The 16,046-nt window shown below is 42.0% G+C and overlaps 1 protein-coding gene across 1 annotated transcript in view; it reads right to left on the minus strand.

Moving 5' to 3' along the window:
* LOC122550973 (E3 ubiquitin ligase RNF121) overlaps positions 1–16,046 on the minus strand; it is a 73,830-nt gene that overhangs the window by 29,236 nt on the left and 28,548 nt on the right. Inside the window, exon 5 of the mRNA XM_043692538.2 lies at positions 14,953–15,060. Within this exon, the coding sequence (XP_043548473.1) occupies positions 14,953–15,060 (108 nt within the window). The remainder of the gene's footprint in view (positions 1–14,952; positions 15,061–16,046) is intronic.

Below are 16,046 nucleotides of genomic sequence, written 5' to 3' on the forward strand. Positions count from 1 at the left end.
TTAGCCAGGCCAGCATTTCTTGCCCATCCTGAGTTGCAGCTCAGCATCACCTACTCACTGACAATTAGGGATGGTCAATAAATGCTGGCCCAGCCAGTGGCCCCTACCTCCCACAAGTGAATAACTTCTTAAAAAAAGCTTAACCTGTTTAGCTGTTCTTGATAAGTCCACCCCATTCATGCCAAGAACAACCAAGTGAAATTTATTTTGAACAATACATTGTTTTTTAAATATAGGGTCCAAAACTGTACATAGTATTCCAGGTGCACACCCTCACCACTCTGTACAGTTACCACAAGACTTGCCTGTTTATAAAACTCCAACCCCCTTGCGATAATTACTGCTTTCACTTGTATGCTAACATTTTGTTTTTGCACAGGAACACCTGGGTTGCCCTGTGCTGCCAAGTTTTGGAGTCAGTCTCCAAATAAAAAAGTCTGTTTTTTTGATTTTTGCCAAAGTTCACAACCTCACAATCCTACATTACGCTCCAAATTTTTGCCCATTCACTCAATTTATCTATAGCTCATGCTAGTTCCTACTATCCTCATTACAACATGCCATACCATTTATTTTTATGTCATCAGCAAATTTGGACACATTATACTCTGCCCCCTTCTTCCAGGTCATTAATAGATAGTAAATAATTGATGCTTTAGGACTACCCCTTGTGGTGCTCCAATAGTTTCCTTCCAACCTGAAAAGGACCCATTAATCCCGATTCTCTGTTGGCCAGGTGTTAACCAATCCTCAATCCATGCTAATACATTACCCTTAATAGTGTAAGCTCCTATTTTAAGCTTTACATGGTATCTTAAATGATTTCTTGAAAACTAATACTCATCTATCACAGCTGCTCATTATATCCTCAAAGAGCGCTAGCAAATTTGTCAAACATGATCTCCCTTCACAAAACCATGTTGACTGTTTGATTGAGCTAAACTATTCTAAATGTCCAGCTATGTCTTCCTTAGTAATGGGCTCCAGCATTTTCCCAACTACAGATGTTAGCTAATGGGCCTATTAGTAGGTTTCCTACTTTCTGTCTACCTCCCTTCTTGAATAGATGTGTAACATTAGCAGTTTTCCAATTCACTACAATCTTCCAGGAATTCAGTGAATTTGGAAATATGTCATCTAATGCCTGCATTATGTCTCTCGCCATGTCCTTTAAAACTTTCGGATGAAGGTAATCAGATCCAGGCAACTCGACTGTCTTCAGTCCTGTTAGTTTGATTATTTTACTTTATTGATTCACAGGATGTGGGCATCACTGGCCAGGCCAGGCTTTGAAGAATCAGGTAGTGACCTTACCCACTATAGAATTCCAAGTCTCTGATCTTCTATTATAAGCACTGTATTTATATGGCTGGTTCAGTTACTGGACAATGGTAACCCCAGGATTTTGATAGTGGGAAATTCAATGACGATAACACCTTTGAATTTCAAGAGGCATTGGTTAAGATTCTCTTGCTTGGGATAGTCATTGCTTGGCACCTGTGTGGCAAAAATGTTATCTACCAGCCCAAGCCTAGATATCATTCAGATCTTTCTGCTTTTGGACATGGATTACTTCAGCATCTGAGGATTTGTGAATGGTGCTCAACAATGTGCAATCATCAGTAAAGATTCCTGCTTGTGATGTTCTGATGGAGGCAAGGTCATTGAAGAAGCACCTGAAAATAGTTGGGCTTAGGACACTGCCCTGAGCAACCCCTGCATTGACATCCTGGAAATGAGATGATTGATCTCCAACAATCACAACTATTTTTCCTTTCTGCCAGGTTTGACTCCAATCAGCAAAGAAATTTTGCCCTATTTCCCACTGCCTCCAGCTTTGCTAGGGCTTCTTGAACCCACACTGTTTAATGCAGCCTTAATGTCAAGGGCTGTCCCTCTCCCTCCCCTCTCCTCTGGAATTCAGCTCTTTTGTCCATGTTTGAACCAAGGCTGGAATGAGGTCAGGAGCTGAGTGGCCCTGGGGAAACCCAAACTTGCAGTTAGTGAACGAGTTATTACTGAGCAGGTGCTGCTTGTTAGCACTGTTGATGACAACTTCCATCACTTTACTCATGATTGAGCTGAAACGATGGTAATTGGCTGGGTTGGATTTGTCTTGTATTTTGAATGCAAGACATCCTGGGCAATTTTCCACATTGTTGGCTAGATGAGTGTGCTGTAGCTGTACTAGAACAACTTGGCTACGGTTCCAGCAATTTCTGGAGCACAAGCCTTCAGAAGGATGACACACACATTTGTGAAGCGTTCTATATTTTTTTTAAGGGCGGCACGGTGGCTCAGTGGTTAGCACTGCTGCCTCACAGCACCAGGGTCCCAGGTTCAATCCCAGCCTCAGGCGACTGTCTGTGTGGAGTTTGCACATTCTCCCTGTGTCTGCGTGGGTTTCCTCTGGGTGCTCCAGTTTCCTCCCACAGTCCAAAGATATGCAGGTCAGGTGAATTGGCCATGCTAAATTGCCCGTAGTGTTAGGTGCATCAGTCAGAGGGAAATGGGTCTGGGTGGGTTACTCTTCGGAGGGTCGGTGTGGACTGGTTGGGCTGAAGGGCCTGTTTCCATGATATAGGGAATCTAATCTAATCTAAAAAAACTGCTCCAGGTCCACATCCTGTACAATGTCCACAGCCATTTCTTAACATCAATGTGGAGTGATTCAAATCAGCTGAAGACGAGAATCCATATTGCTGGGGACATCCAGGGGAGGCAGAAATGGGGCACCCACTCAGCACTTCTGGCTGAAGATTGTTGTGAAAGTTTCAACTTAATTTTCCGCAATGATGTGGGATTCTGCATCATGGAGGATAGGGATATCCTCCTCCAGTGAGTTATTCAATTGCCCACCTTGCCATGGAGTGATAAGTGCAGACACTGCACTTTCTGTTAAGTCCTCCCTACTAACATCTGGGGGACTAGTGCCAAAATTGGGAGAGCTGTCTCACAGATTAGTCCATCAGCAGCTTGACACTATCTGTAAGGCATGATTCTGAGAGTATGACAATGTCCCAGACACAACGATCATCATTCTGGCAGGTATACAGATTATCACTATGTAACTTTTTAAAAAGTTTCAGGTTTGGAGTTGAGCTGAAGTTAAGATTTTAACTTTGAACAGCAGCTTGTTTTAGAAGAGAGCAAAGACAGATGCTTTCTGCTGGGAACTAGCCTGGGAAGTCAGGCAACTTAATTATTGACCTAAGGACACTGTACATGAACTGAGGGATTGTTTTATTGAGGGGTGGCAGCTATTTAAATGTTGAATTGATCAAACAAGGGAGGTTCTAACCGCCAACCACAGGATATGCTGATTGGAAAGAGGAAAATGGATTCTAACTGGGTTTGGCAGGAGACAGGGAGATGTTAGAGCTTCTGGAAATTCTCTCGCTCTCTAACTTCTCTCCAGTTACAAACTTGTTAAATGTTCTGATGAAAGGATCCAAGCCTGTAAGAAATAAGTAAATATTTCTAGAAGGGTCCTTCATGGTAACTTCAAACCAGTGATGGGAATCGATCCCATAGTGCTGTGCAAACCAATAACCAGCCAACTGACCTAAACAGATTTCCAGCATCTGCAGTCCTTGTTTTTACCTAAATATTTCTAGACGTCTAGTAAAACTGTTTGTATTAACCAATGACTTTGGAATTCAAGCAAGACGCATAGCTTTACTCCCCTATGATTCTTCAAGGACTTCAACAGGCCTGGTATCTATCATTTAGAAGTATTTATTGAACTGGTAAATTACAACTCCTATTTTCTTTGTGATTTATCCCTTAACTGTGTCTGTCCATCTGATTGCCCGAGAGAGATTGAGGGTTACAATCAATGAAGTTTGGGCTTTCAATTGTGGATATTAATTAGATGGCCTTGCTGTTTAGAGCCATAGAGATGTACAGCATGGAAACAGACTCTTCGGTCCAACCCGTCCATACTAACCAGATATCCAAACCCAATCTAGTCCCACCTGCCAGCACCCAGCCCATATCCCTCCAAACCCTTCCTATTCATATACCCATCCAGATGCCTTTTAAATGTCGCAATTGTACCAGCCTCCACCTCTTCCTCTCGCAGCTCATTCCAAATATGTACCACCTTCTGCGTGAAAAAGTTGCCCCTTAGGTCTCTTTTATATCTCTCCCCTCTCGCCTTAAACCTATGCCCTCTAGTTCTGGACTCCCCCACTCCAAGGAAGAGACTTTGTCTATTTATCCTATCCGTGCCCCTCATGATTTTATAAACCTCTATAAGGTCACCTCTCAGCATCCGACATTCCAGGAAAAACAGCCCTGGCTTGTTAAACCTCTCCCTATAGCTCAAATCCTCCAACCCTGGCAACATCCTTGTAAATATTTTCTGAACCCTTTCAAGTTTCACAACATCTTTCCGATAGGAAGGAGACCAGAACTGCACGCAATATTCCAACCGTGGCCTAACCAATGTCTTGTATAGCCGCAACATGACCTCCCAACTCCTGTACTCAATACTCTGACCAATAAAGGAAAGCATACAAACGCCGCCTTCACTATCCTATCTACCTCCGACTCCACTTTCAAGGAGCTATGAACCTGCCGAATTTGAATTCATTTTTGTACCATGGCAACATAGCACCAACTATTTGTATCAACTAAATGTTACATTTTTAAATTGTTCAGCATACTCTGTGCTTTCAGCCCTTATCAGCTTCCTGTCTCTCAAAGATACAGTCCACACCTATTCCTTCATAACAGAGCATATAGAGCAGTGGGGTCCACCTATGAACCGAAGGTCCCGGTTGAGGCCATCCCCATGGGTACTGAACTTGGCTATCAGCCTCTGCTCAGCAATTTGTGTTGTTGCTTGTCCCAAAGTCCACCTCGGAGGATGGTCACCCGAAGATCTGAGGTCAAATGTCCCAGACTGCTGAAGTGTTCCGCAACTGGGAGGGAACACTCCTCCCTGGTGATGGTTGCACAGTGTCCATTCAACTGTCGTCATAGCGTCTGCTTGGTCTTGCCAATGTACCATGCTTTAGGACATCTTTACCTGCAGCATTGTTTATCTGTGTCCTGCTAAAGTTACATTATTAAAATTAAAAATTTATTAAGTTATAAACTTGATGTCCACGATTGTTTCTTTGTAAAGTCCAGCTACAAACAATTGGGCAACTTTGATGATCATGAAGTGTTTTAAATTTTACTGTGTGTGAATTTAGTGATAGTGAGGCTGATTTAGTATGGCTTGTTATCCCTGTGTTGTAACACAGGACAGACCCAGCAAAGGTCGTGGCACAGTGGGATACTTTAGAAGTCTCAATGTAAAAGCACTCACTCAGTAAGTACTGTACTGTTCGGCTTGATTTCACCCTTAACAAGCTTTCTCCACTTTCCTGCCACCTTTGCTAGGTTTGTCCTGCCAGTCAAAAAGGATATACCAAGCGATGATGATGGTGATGGCTGTGGCATTACCTGAAATGTCCGATTCCATGAAAATGACTGACAGGCTATTGCTTGATTAGTGAACCGATGGGCTCAAGAATGGTATCATGGTCATTAGCATTATAAGCTTAAATCAGTTCTTTTAAAATTCAAATTTCATCATCTGCTGTGCACCCAGGGGATTATTTCAGTATCTGAATTTTTGGTTCAGTGACGAAAGCTGTCCTCCATTACCTCTTGCTCTCCTTCTAAAACTGCAGAGTGGAAACATGTAAAATGGAGTCATATTGTAACCAATATTTTATTTTCAGAAAGCAGCTCATTAAATTTGCATCTGTATGATTCAAGCTAGATGCACCAGCTTTCCAGAAAGCATGTTTCACAGACTGATCCCTTGTTCACTAATGTTAAATCTGCAGGTTAGATTCTGATTTTGGCCCTCAACGTCTGCAAATTATGATTTGTTTCTTTCAGGCTGTGCACAGTTTATAGCCTTTAGAAAGAAGGATTTGAGAAACATTTCTATTCCACCTTTCAAAATTTCCAGACACCTCAAAGTGCTATATAACCAATGAAATACTTGGCCTGCACAGGATCTCTTCAAGACAGCTCAGTGGTTAGCATTGCTGCCTCACAGAGCCAGGGATTCGGGCTCGATTCCAGCCTTGGGCATCTGTCTATTTGGAGTTTGCATATTCTCCCAGTGTTGGAGTGATTTTCCTTCAGGTGCTCTGGTTTCCCCCTCACAGTCCAAAGATATGCTGGTTAGGTGGATTAGCCATGCTAAACTGCCCATAGGATTCAGGAACGTGTAGGCTAGGTGCATTAGTCAGGGGTAAACATAGAGTAATACGGTAGGGGAATGGGTTTGGATAAGTTATTTTTTGGAGGGTTAGTGTGGGTTTGTTGGGCCAAATGGCCTGTCTCTACACTGTAAGGATTCTATGATTCAACTGACAGGACAGGGATTTTTTTTTAAAGTATAATCCAAAAACCACTCACTCAGTCCAACACAGGGAGTGCTAAGATTAATTATATTTTCAAGTCTCTGGAGTAGGACTTGAACTCACAACCTTGTGACTCAGCACTGAGTGAGCCACCTACTGTGCCCCCTGTTTACTTAGTAAAATATGGTTCCTATGAGGATTGAATAATATTGAGTTTTGAGTATTCCTTGAGAATTGAGCCTTGTGATGCATCTCACACCTGCTTCATGTAAGGACTCCATTCCATTCTCCCAGTTTCGCAGTCTCCGTTGCTTCTGATCTGATGATGCCACCTTCCACATCAGTCTCAGACATGTCAATCTTTTCCCTCAAACAAGGATTCACTGCTACCATGATTGACATGGCCCTTAGTGGTGTTCAACTCATCTCCTGCACTTCAGCCCTCACGCGCTCTCTTCCCTCCCACAACACAGATATCATCCTCACCTACCATCCCACCAGCATTCACATCCAGAAGATCATTCGCCACCAATTCTGTCACCTCCAGTGTGACGCCACTACCAGACACACAGTCCGTTCTCCTCCCTTGTCAACCTTCCATAGGGACCACTCCCTCCAGGACACCCATGGCCACTCTTCCTCCTCTCCTAAACACCTTCCCATGCAATGCAGAATGTAACATCAGCTCACTTACCTCCCTCTCTCCTTTCTATCCAAGCCTCCAGACACACATTCCAGGTGAAGCAGCGATTTACTTGCATTTTATTCAATGTAATCTGCTCACCACTTACAATGTGGTCTCCTCTACAATGGGGGGGGGGGGCAGAATCGCAAGCTGAGGGATCATTTTTTCCAAACACCTACCTTGTGTCCATAAAAATTATCTTGAGCTTTCCAGTTACCTGCCACTTCAACATATCACTGTCTTCCCTAGCCAACATTTCTGTTTCAGGTCTGCTGCAGTGCTCCTGTGAATACAAGCTGAAAGAACAACATCTTGTCTTCCATTAAGCACCTTATAAGCTTCAGGACTCAACATCGAGTTTAATAATTTTCAGAATGTGAATACCTCCATCATCTATTACCTATCCCTGCAACAGTTAATGCAGTTCATAGTCCCCATTATCACCTATCCAGCTTCTCTTCTTTCTTGGCTTTTTAAATACTTTTGTCTGCTTACCCTTTATCTCTGTCTTTCCCCTACCCACTCATTCCTTTTCCTATCGCACTCCGTCATCAGCATTGCACCATTTTTTAGCTGCTGCTAGATCTGAAATGTCACTGGACTCTAAATGTTAGCTCTCCATTGATGCTGCCAGATCTCCTGAGTTTCTCCAGAAACATCTAATGCTTCTTTTGCACCCTCTACTTTCCTTCTATTGTTCCTTGTGTGTTCAAGTGCTGTCCATTAAAACATTATAGTCCAACTGCAATCAATTCTAACATCAATGCATTGCAATTACTCCCTCCCCTAGTGTTTCTAGTCTGCCAGTCACTTTCTTTATAGGTGAAGGTTCAGGGTGGGGGGGGGGGGGGTTGGAATCGCGCATCATTTTCTCCTCGATCCCCTCAGTAAGTAGCTGACTCTCACAGGCCTCACCCTTCCGGGTCTTCCTCTACAGCTGCAGCAGTCTGCATTTGTGCCACGTCTCACTGTATTTGACAGCAGGCAGCCTGGGCTTCTTCAGGGAGAAACACCGCCATCCACAGGCTCTATGGCTTCATTACAGCTCAAGTACACACAACAAACTATGGTGTTTACCCAATAGAAACAGGCCCAACAGGTCTCTATGGTGTTTATACTTGTCAAGCCTCCTCCCAACCCCATTGCAGTGTATCACCACATCCTTTCCTTGCTCATGTTTATTCAGGTTCCCTCAAAACAGATCTATGCTTCTTTCACTCCAATACTCTCAGACCTTTACAGCACAGAAGAAAGCCATTCAGCATAACATGCCTACACCATTCAGAGACCTGATTAAATTAATCCCATTTTCCACTCACGGCTCACAGCCCTGGAAGCTATGACATTGCAATTGAATATCTAAATACTGCTTAAATATTATGAGTGTTTCTAACTCAACCACGCTTTTAGGTGGTGAGAGTCTGGAACTCACCACATTCTGAGTGAAAAGATTTATCCTCAACTCTCCTCTTAGTCTTCCTACTTACTGCTGACTTTATAGAATCACAATGCATAATGGAAACAGACCCTTTGCTCGAACTTGTACATGCCAACCACATTCCCAAACTAAAGTAGCCCCACTTGCCTGTGTCTGGCTCATATCCCTCCAAACTGTTCTTATTCATGTACTTTTCCAAATGTCTTTTAAATGCTGTAACTGTACCTGCATCTATCACTTCTGGCAGTTCATTCCACATTCTGTGCAAAAACAAGTTGTCCCTAATGTCCTTTTTAAATCTTTCTCCTCTCATTTTAGAAACACGCTCCCTCGTTTTGAACTCCCCCACCCTAGAGAAAAGAAACCTTGCTATTGATCTGATCAACATCCCTCATGGCAACCCTCAACCTCAATGCTCCAGTTAGAAAAAGTGTCTCAGCCTATCTTTATAACTTAAACCTCCCTTTCCCAGCAACATCCTGGTAAATCGTTTCTGAACGCTCTCTAATTTAAATAACACCCTTCCAATGACAGGGCGACCAGAACTGGACATAATCCAGAAGAGGCCACAACATTGTCCCATCTAACCTGAACATGACATCCTAACTCCATTACGCATAAGTTTTCAGCAATGAAGGAGTGTGTGTTAAATGTCTTCTTAACCACCCTGTCTACATGTGATGCAAATTTCAAAGAATTATTTACCTGAACCCTAGGCGTCTCTGTTCCATCACATCACTATCCAGGACCCTCCCATTAACTTTATAAATCCTGCCCTATCTCACATTTATCCAAATTAAACTCCGTCTGCTACTCCTCAGCCCATTGACCCAATTGATCAAGATCTTTTAGTAATCTTAGATAACCTTCTTCATTGTCCAGTACACCACCAATTTTGGTGTCATCTGCAAACTTACAAACATTCAAATCTATGCTCCTCATTACTGATCTCTCGAGTGATGGAAAATGCCTTATTCACTCTACCTATGCCCAATCTTATACACCTCTATCAGGTTTCCTTTCAACCATTGATACCCCAAAGAAAACAATCCCAGCTTAACCAACTCTTCCTCACAGCTCAGACCCCCCCGCCCCAACACAGACAGCATCCTGGTAAATCCCACCTGCACCCTCTCACATGCAATCACATCCTTCCTGTAATGTGGTGACTAGAATTACCTGCAGTACTCTATTTGTAGCCTAACCAGCATTTTATACAGTTCCAACATAACCATAGTGTAATCTCTTGCTTTGTTAGCAAATCCCCCACCCCCACAAATGCATTACCTCACCCTTTTCCAGGTTAAATTCAATTTGTCACTGCTTTGCTCACATGACTACTCTACTGTTATCTTCCTGCAGTTTACAGCAATACTCCTCTCTACTTACCCCACTCTGGAGTTCACAGGTTAGCTGCAAACTTCTTGATCATATCCCCTACATTTAAATCCAAGTAATTAGTGTACATCATAAACAGTAAGGGTCCCAGCACCCAGCTGCAAAATCCCACTGGAAACAGACTTCCAGTTACAGAAACATCTCTCTACCATCATCTGGTCTGTCCTTTCCTCTCCTTTTTTTAAACACCGGGGCAATATTTGCAGTCCTCAGTTTGTTAGCATCTCACCTGCGGCTAGAAACAATTTCAAATTTACTGTCTCAGCCCCTGCAATCTCCCTAAATTGCCTCCATGAACAACTTGGGATAAATCTCATTTGGCCTGCACATGTATCCTCTTTTAAGGCTGCTAAACCTGTTAAAAACCTCCAGGAAAGTTATCGCAGAGTACAACAGGATCTTGATCAGATGGGCCAAGGTATGGCAAATGGAGTTCAATTTAGATAAATGTGAAGTACTTCATTTGGTAAGGCAGGTTCATAGTTCCTTTAAGATGGAATCATAGGTAGGCAGGTTAGTGAGGAAGGTGTTTGGATCACTTGTCTTTATTGGTCAGTGCATCAAATATAAGAGCCGGGAGGTTATGTTGCATGTCTCGTATAGGACATTGGTTAGACCACTTTTGGAATACTGCATTCAATTCTGGTCTCCCTGCTATAGAAAAGATGTTGTTAAACTTGAAAGGATGCAGAAAAGATCTACAAGGATGTTCCATGGTTGAAGGGATTAAACTATAGGGAGAGGATTAATAGGCTATTTTGCCTGGACCATCTTTGGCTGAAGGGTGGCCTTATGGAGGTTTGAAACGTCATGAGCAGTGTGGATTGGGTAAATAGCTAAGGTATTTTTTCCAAGGTAGGGAAGACCAAAACTAGAGGATATAGGTTTAAGGTGAGAAGGTAAAGATTTAAAAAGGGCCGAAGGAGCATTTTTTTCATGCAGAAGGTAATGCACATATGGAAACAGCTGCCAGAGGAAGTAGAGACTGGTACAATCACAACATTTAAAAGGCATCTGAATGGGTACATGAATAGGAAGGGTTTAGAGGGATATGGGCCAAGTGCTGGCAAATGGGACTAGATTAATTTAGTATAGCTGGTCATATTGACATGTTGGACCAAAGGGTCTACATCCATGCTGTTCAACTCTATGACTCTAAGTTACCTTCTTATAATGTGTCACAGTCTTCTGAATTCATATTTTCCTGAATTCCGTCTCGGATTTATTAATATCTTTCACCTTTATATGGAGTTGAAAATCATCCATGATTTTTGGAGGAAGAAATAAAGAAAAACTGCTTCAAGGCAGAAAGTGGTGAAAGCAGGTTCAATTATAACTTCAATAGTGAATTGAATAAACATTTGAAGGTTGTTGGGATGTGTGGAAAGAGGCAAATGTAATCTGGTGCAGAGAAGAGTGGTGGATTCATTTTAATAGAAAGCATAAGACAGAGAAATCAAAATAAAAGGTACAATTCTAAAGGGGGTGCAAGAGCAGAGGAAATCTTGGGATAAATGCACATGAATCTACAAAGGTGACAGGGCAGACCGAGAAAGTTGAGAAACAGGTCAAGGAAAAGGGGCACACGTGGTTTAGAAAATTTGCAGGGCAAAAGGTAAGGAACAAGCAAAACGGAAATTGCTGGCAACTCTCATAGCATCTGAGGACAGAAGACGGTTAACATTTTGAAGGGGAAAGTGAGGACTGCAGATGCTGGAGATCAGAGTAAAAAAAGTGTGGTGCTAGAAAAGCACAGCCAGTCTGGCAGCATCCGAGGGACAGGAGAGTCAACGTTTCAAGGTTAAGCTCTCAAGTCCTGTGTAGAAAAATAAGGAAGTTGAGGTGAACCCTGTACAACTCAGATTCACCCTCTATTGGAGCATTGTGCCCATTTCAGGGAATAACACTTTAGGAAAGATCGGAAAGCTTTAGTGGGTCAACAGAACAGATTCATGAGAACAGTTCCAGGAATGAGGGTCTTCAGGCGCGTGGGGAGATGGAGAACAGAAGATAATCAAGAAGCATAATACAGTTTGCCATTCTTCATTGAGAGAAATTGAACACAAAACTAAGGATGATATGCTTCAGTTACACAGGGAAATGGCAGAGGCCAGATCTCAAAAACTGCGAGCAGTTTTTGTTAAGGAAAGATGTAAATGTGTTGAAGGCGATTCTAGGAGTTTTATTGGATTGGTACATGGAATGAACAGTGATGAATACAGGTTAGCATGAAGCTTTATTTCCATTGTGGTTTAGAAAAGCAAAAGGTGATTTGATTGAAATGTGTAAGAAACTGAATGGTCTTGATAAGGTGGATATAGATTTCAAGTTTCTTCTTCTGGATGAATCCAGAACTAAGAGGCATACCTTTAAAACGAATGTTTGCATTTTATGACTGAGATGAGTAGAAATTCTTTCTCAGTTATGCATCTTTGGAACTCACTGCCTCAGAGGGCACTGGAGGAGGGATCATTGAATATTTTTAAGGCAGAGGATCAATGGTTATATGGGTAGATGGGAATTCGACACACAAACAGATCAGCCATAATCTAACTGAATGCTAGAGCAAGCTTAAGGGGTTGCGTGGTGTACTGCTTCTCTTCATTTGTATGTATCTGGATAATCTGGGGCTGTTCTTCTTAAAGAGAAGGTTGAGAGGAGATTTGACAGAGGTATTTCAAGTAATGAAGAGTCTGGACAGAGTAGAGTGGGAGAAACTGTTCCAATTGATGGAAGGATGGAAGACAAGGGGGCACAGATTTAAGATGATTGACAAAAGAACTAAAGGCAAAATGTGGAGAAACATTGTTACACAGGGAGTGTTGGGATCTGGAAGGATCTGCACAATCTGAGTGTGTCGTGGAAGCACATTCAATTCGAACTTTCAAAAGGAACTGGCTAATTATCTTAAGAGAAACAGTCTGCAGGGGAGGCAGGGGTGGGGAGGAAAGAGAAAGAGTGGAACTAGGTGAGTGCTCTTGTAGAGAGCCAGCAAAGTCCCTCTGTGTGTTGTAACCATTTTATGTATTCAAAATTCCAATTGAAAAATTATATTCATGAGTTTAAGACAAAGATAAAGCTGTGAACATCTGTAGGTCCCAGGAAATCTCTAATCCACAATCACTCAGCATTTGCTTTTGCCAAGGAAGCAGCATAATGCAGAGTTGCACCTCCTTTCACTTCTGGAATAGACAATCAAAACCTGCTTATAGCTGATGGAAGTCCACTCTCATTGAAAGGCTCTATGGGTAAATAAGTCTAAACCCAACTGAGGAATGATGATATGACCCTCAGAGACCGGTAAACTTTAAAAAAAAAAAGAGATAAGGTATCTCCACAACAACAAAGAAAACTGCTGGACAAGATTACAATTTAAAACTTTTTACTGTAACAAACCAACTAAAAAAAAAACATTATTCAAATTAAAAGGTGAATAATACTTTAAATGAAAAGATGATTTCATTTTCAGCAGGTAGTACAAGATCCTCCTTATGTAGTTACAATCACTCACATTCCCCCTGCACCAGTTGGGACTAAATACTTCTCTCAGTCTTTCCAACTCAGTCTCTGTTATGCAAGATCTCTCACTCAATCATTTCCAGTAAAAGTTGTATTCCTTCTGAAGTCCTGAGCCACATTTAGCACCAAGAAGGCACATATCCATAAACGTTCTCTTACTCATGTCTTAACAGTGCTTATGGCACAGAATTTCCAGAGTCTCTTCTCCAACTCCTTTAAGTGGTTTGGTAGGCTCTAACAACAAACATTGATGGATCTTGTTACTTAGTCCACATTCCCTTGCCCTTTCTGTCTTCAGCTCTCTGCACTTACCAATTATATAGCAAAACACTAACAGTCTTCATTCCATTCTACTGTCAGAGATCTGCTTTCAACACCAGGGTCTGTTCAAAAACTGCCAAACAGAAAACCGTTCCATTCAAAGGAAACTTTGTTTGTATTCTGTCACCTAAGTATTCCATTTCCTGAATAAAAGCCAAAAAGAGCTATGGATGCTATAAATCAGAAACAACACAGAAGTTGCTGGAAAAGTTCCAGCAGGTCTGACAGTATCTGTGAAGAGAAATCAAAGTTAAAGTCTCGGGTCCGGTGACCCTTCCTCAGACCCAAAATGTTAACTTTGTTTTATTTTTGCAGATGCTGCCAGATCTGCTGCACTTTTCCAGTCACTTCTGTTTTTCTTTTCGTATTCCATAAAGACAGGTTAAAGAATAACAATGCCACAGGTTTTCCATTTATCCTTGCTTCTTGGCTGTTCCTAGCCACAGCAACCTCGGGTTATGCCTATTGATTGCATTACCAGGAAACCAAATTATTAGTCCGAGTACTCCCCAGCTCCTTTTTGGTCTAAATGGGACATTTCACAAAAGGCTTTTCACAGACCATGGGACATCACAATACTGACAGCTCAACCTTTCACAATATACTAACGATTAACAAGACATGAATTTGTGGAATTCTTTAATGCAGAGGGCTGGCATAGCTGTGTCTTTAAGTATATTCAAGGCTGAGGTAAGGGAAGCAAGAGTTATGGGGAAAAGGCAGGAAAATGGAGTTGAGGATTATCGGATCAGCCATGATCTCACCGAATGGCAGAGCAGACTCAATGGGCTGAATGGTCTACTTTTCCTCCTTTGTCTAGTGATCTAAGGAACCCAGCAATGTATTATTCTTTAACCTTTAATCTTTGCGCAGGAATGTTGCTATCAGTAGCAAGGCCCGTATTTACTTCCCATTCCAGTATTCCTGTGAAGGTGAAGGTGGAGATCTTTCAACCTCTGCAGTCAATGTGACAATGGTGGTTTCACAATTAACTTTGGCAAGGAATCCCAGGATATGAAACAATAACATTACCAAACAGCTTTTCACAATTTTTCCTTTATATTTGACTTTGCTGCTGTGTTTATTGCATCTCCACAATAGAGAATTGTTCACTTACCTCAAGGCTACATAACTACTTTTGACAACTGAAAGATTGACAACTGATCCACATATTCAATAAAGTTTTATTAAAGGAAATTAAATGTTAATATCCTTACCTAAATAATAAGTTTATGCCAAAGAGGGTGAACATTACTCCAGCATAGCCCACAATCCCACTAGCGTAGCTTAATTTGTAGAGTAGGAGAAACCATTTATAAACCAGCCTGGAATAAGAGGAAAGAAAGAGACAATGATTATCACATCCTCGGGGTCATAAGTGACCAGAAACTGAACTGGTCATAAATATTGTGGCTACAAAAATAGGTGCAAGACTAGGAATTCTGTAGTTTGAAACACACCTCTGTCTTCCCATAGCCTGTCTCCCAACTATAAAGCATTAATGAGCATCTTGATGGAATACTTCCCATTTGCCTGGATGAGTGCAGCTCTAACAACAATCAAGGAGCTTGGCACCATTCAGGACAAACTAGCGGCAGTGGTAGCCTCTCACCAATGTCAAAATTCACTCCCTTCATCGCTGACGCACAAAGGTAGCAGCATGTATAACCTACAACATGCACCTCCCAAATCCATGACCTCTGCCGTTTAGAGGAGCATAGAAAACAGATGTATGGAAACACCACCATCTGCAAGTTTCCATCTGACCCCAACCTCGGTTCTGTTGAACTCGTAACAGACTTGAAATATTAACTGCCTTTCTCGCCAATAGATGCTGCCAGACTTGCTGATTTTGCCCAGTATTTCAAGAACTGGGAATACAATTGCCATGTCTTCACTGCTATCGGGTCATAATCCCAAAACTCCCTCCTTAACAGTATCGTGGGTGTTCCTATACCATGGACTGCGGTGGTACAATGTGGCAGTTCATCACCACCTTCAAGGTCAATTAGAAATGGCAAGAAATATGGGCATAGCCAGAAAAGCTCATATTCAATGAACAGACTTTTAAGAAATGTATAAAGTCTTGCAAGACGAGTTGGGCTATCTCTGTTTACTGGTGAACTCGAGCACAAAACTGCTTCTATTAACTGTTTTCTCATCGAGACTGATAAAGCAAAATAAGAGGAGGCTCATGTGAATACTAAACACCAGCACAGACTCGTTCAGCCAAACAACGAGTTTTCTTTTAAAAAACATTCATTCACAGGAAATGGGTATCACTGGCTAGGCAAGCATGCATTGTACATCC

This window comes from Chiloscyllium plagiosum, unplaced genomic scaffold (genome assembly GCF_037043375.1).
Source record: "Chiloscyllium plagiosum isolate Xiang-an unplaced genomic scaffold, Cpla_swu_hap1 HiC_scaffold_6, whole genome shotgun sequence".
In the NCBI taxonomy this organism is placed as follows: Eukaryota; Metazoa; Chordata; class Chondrichthyes; order Orectolobiformes; family Hemiscylliidae; genus Chiloscyllium; species Chiloscyllium plagiosum.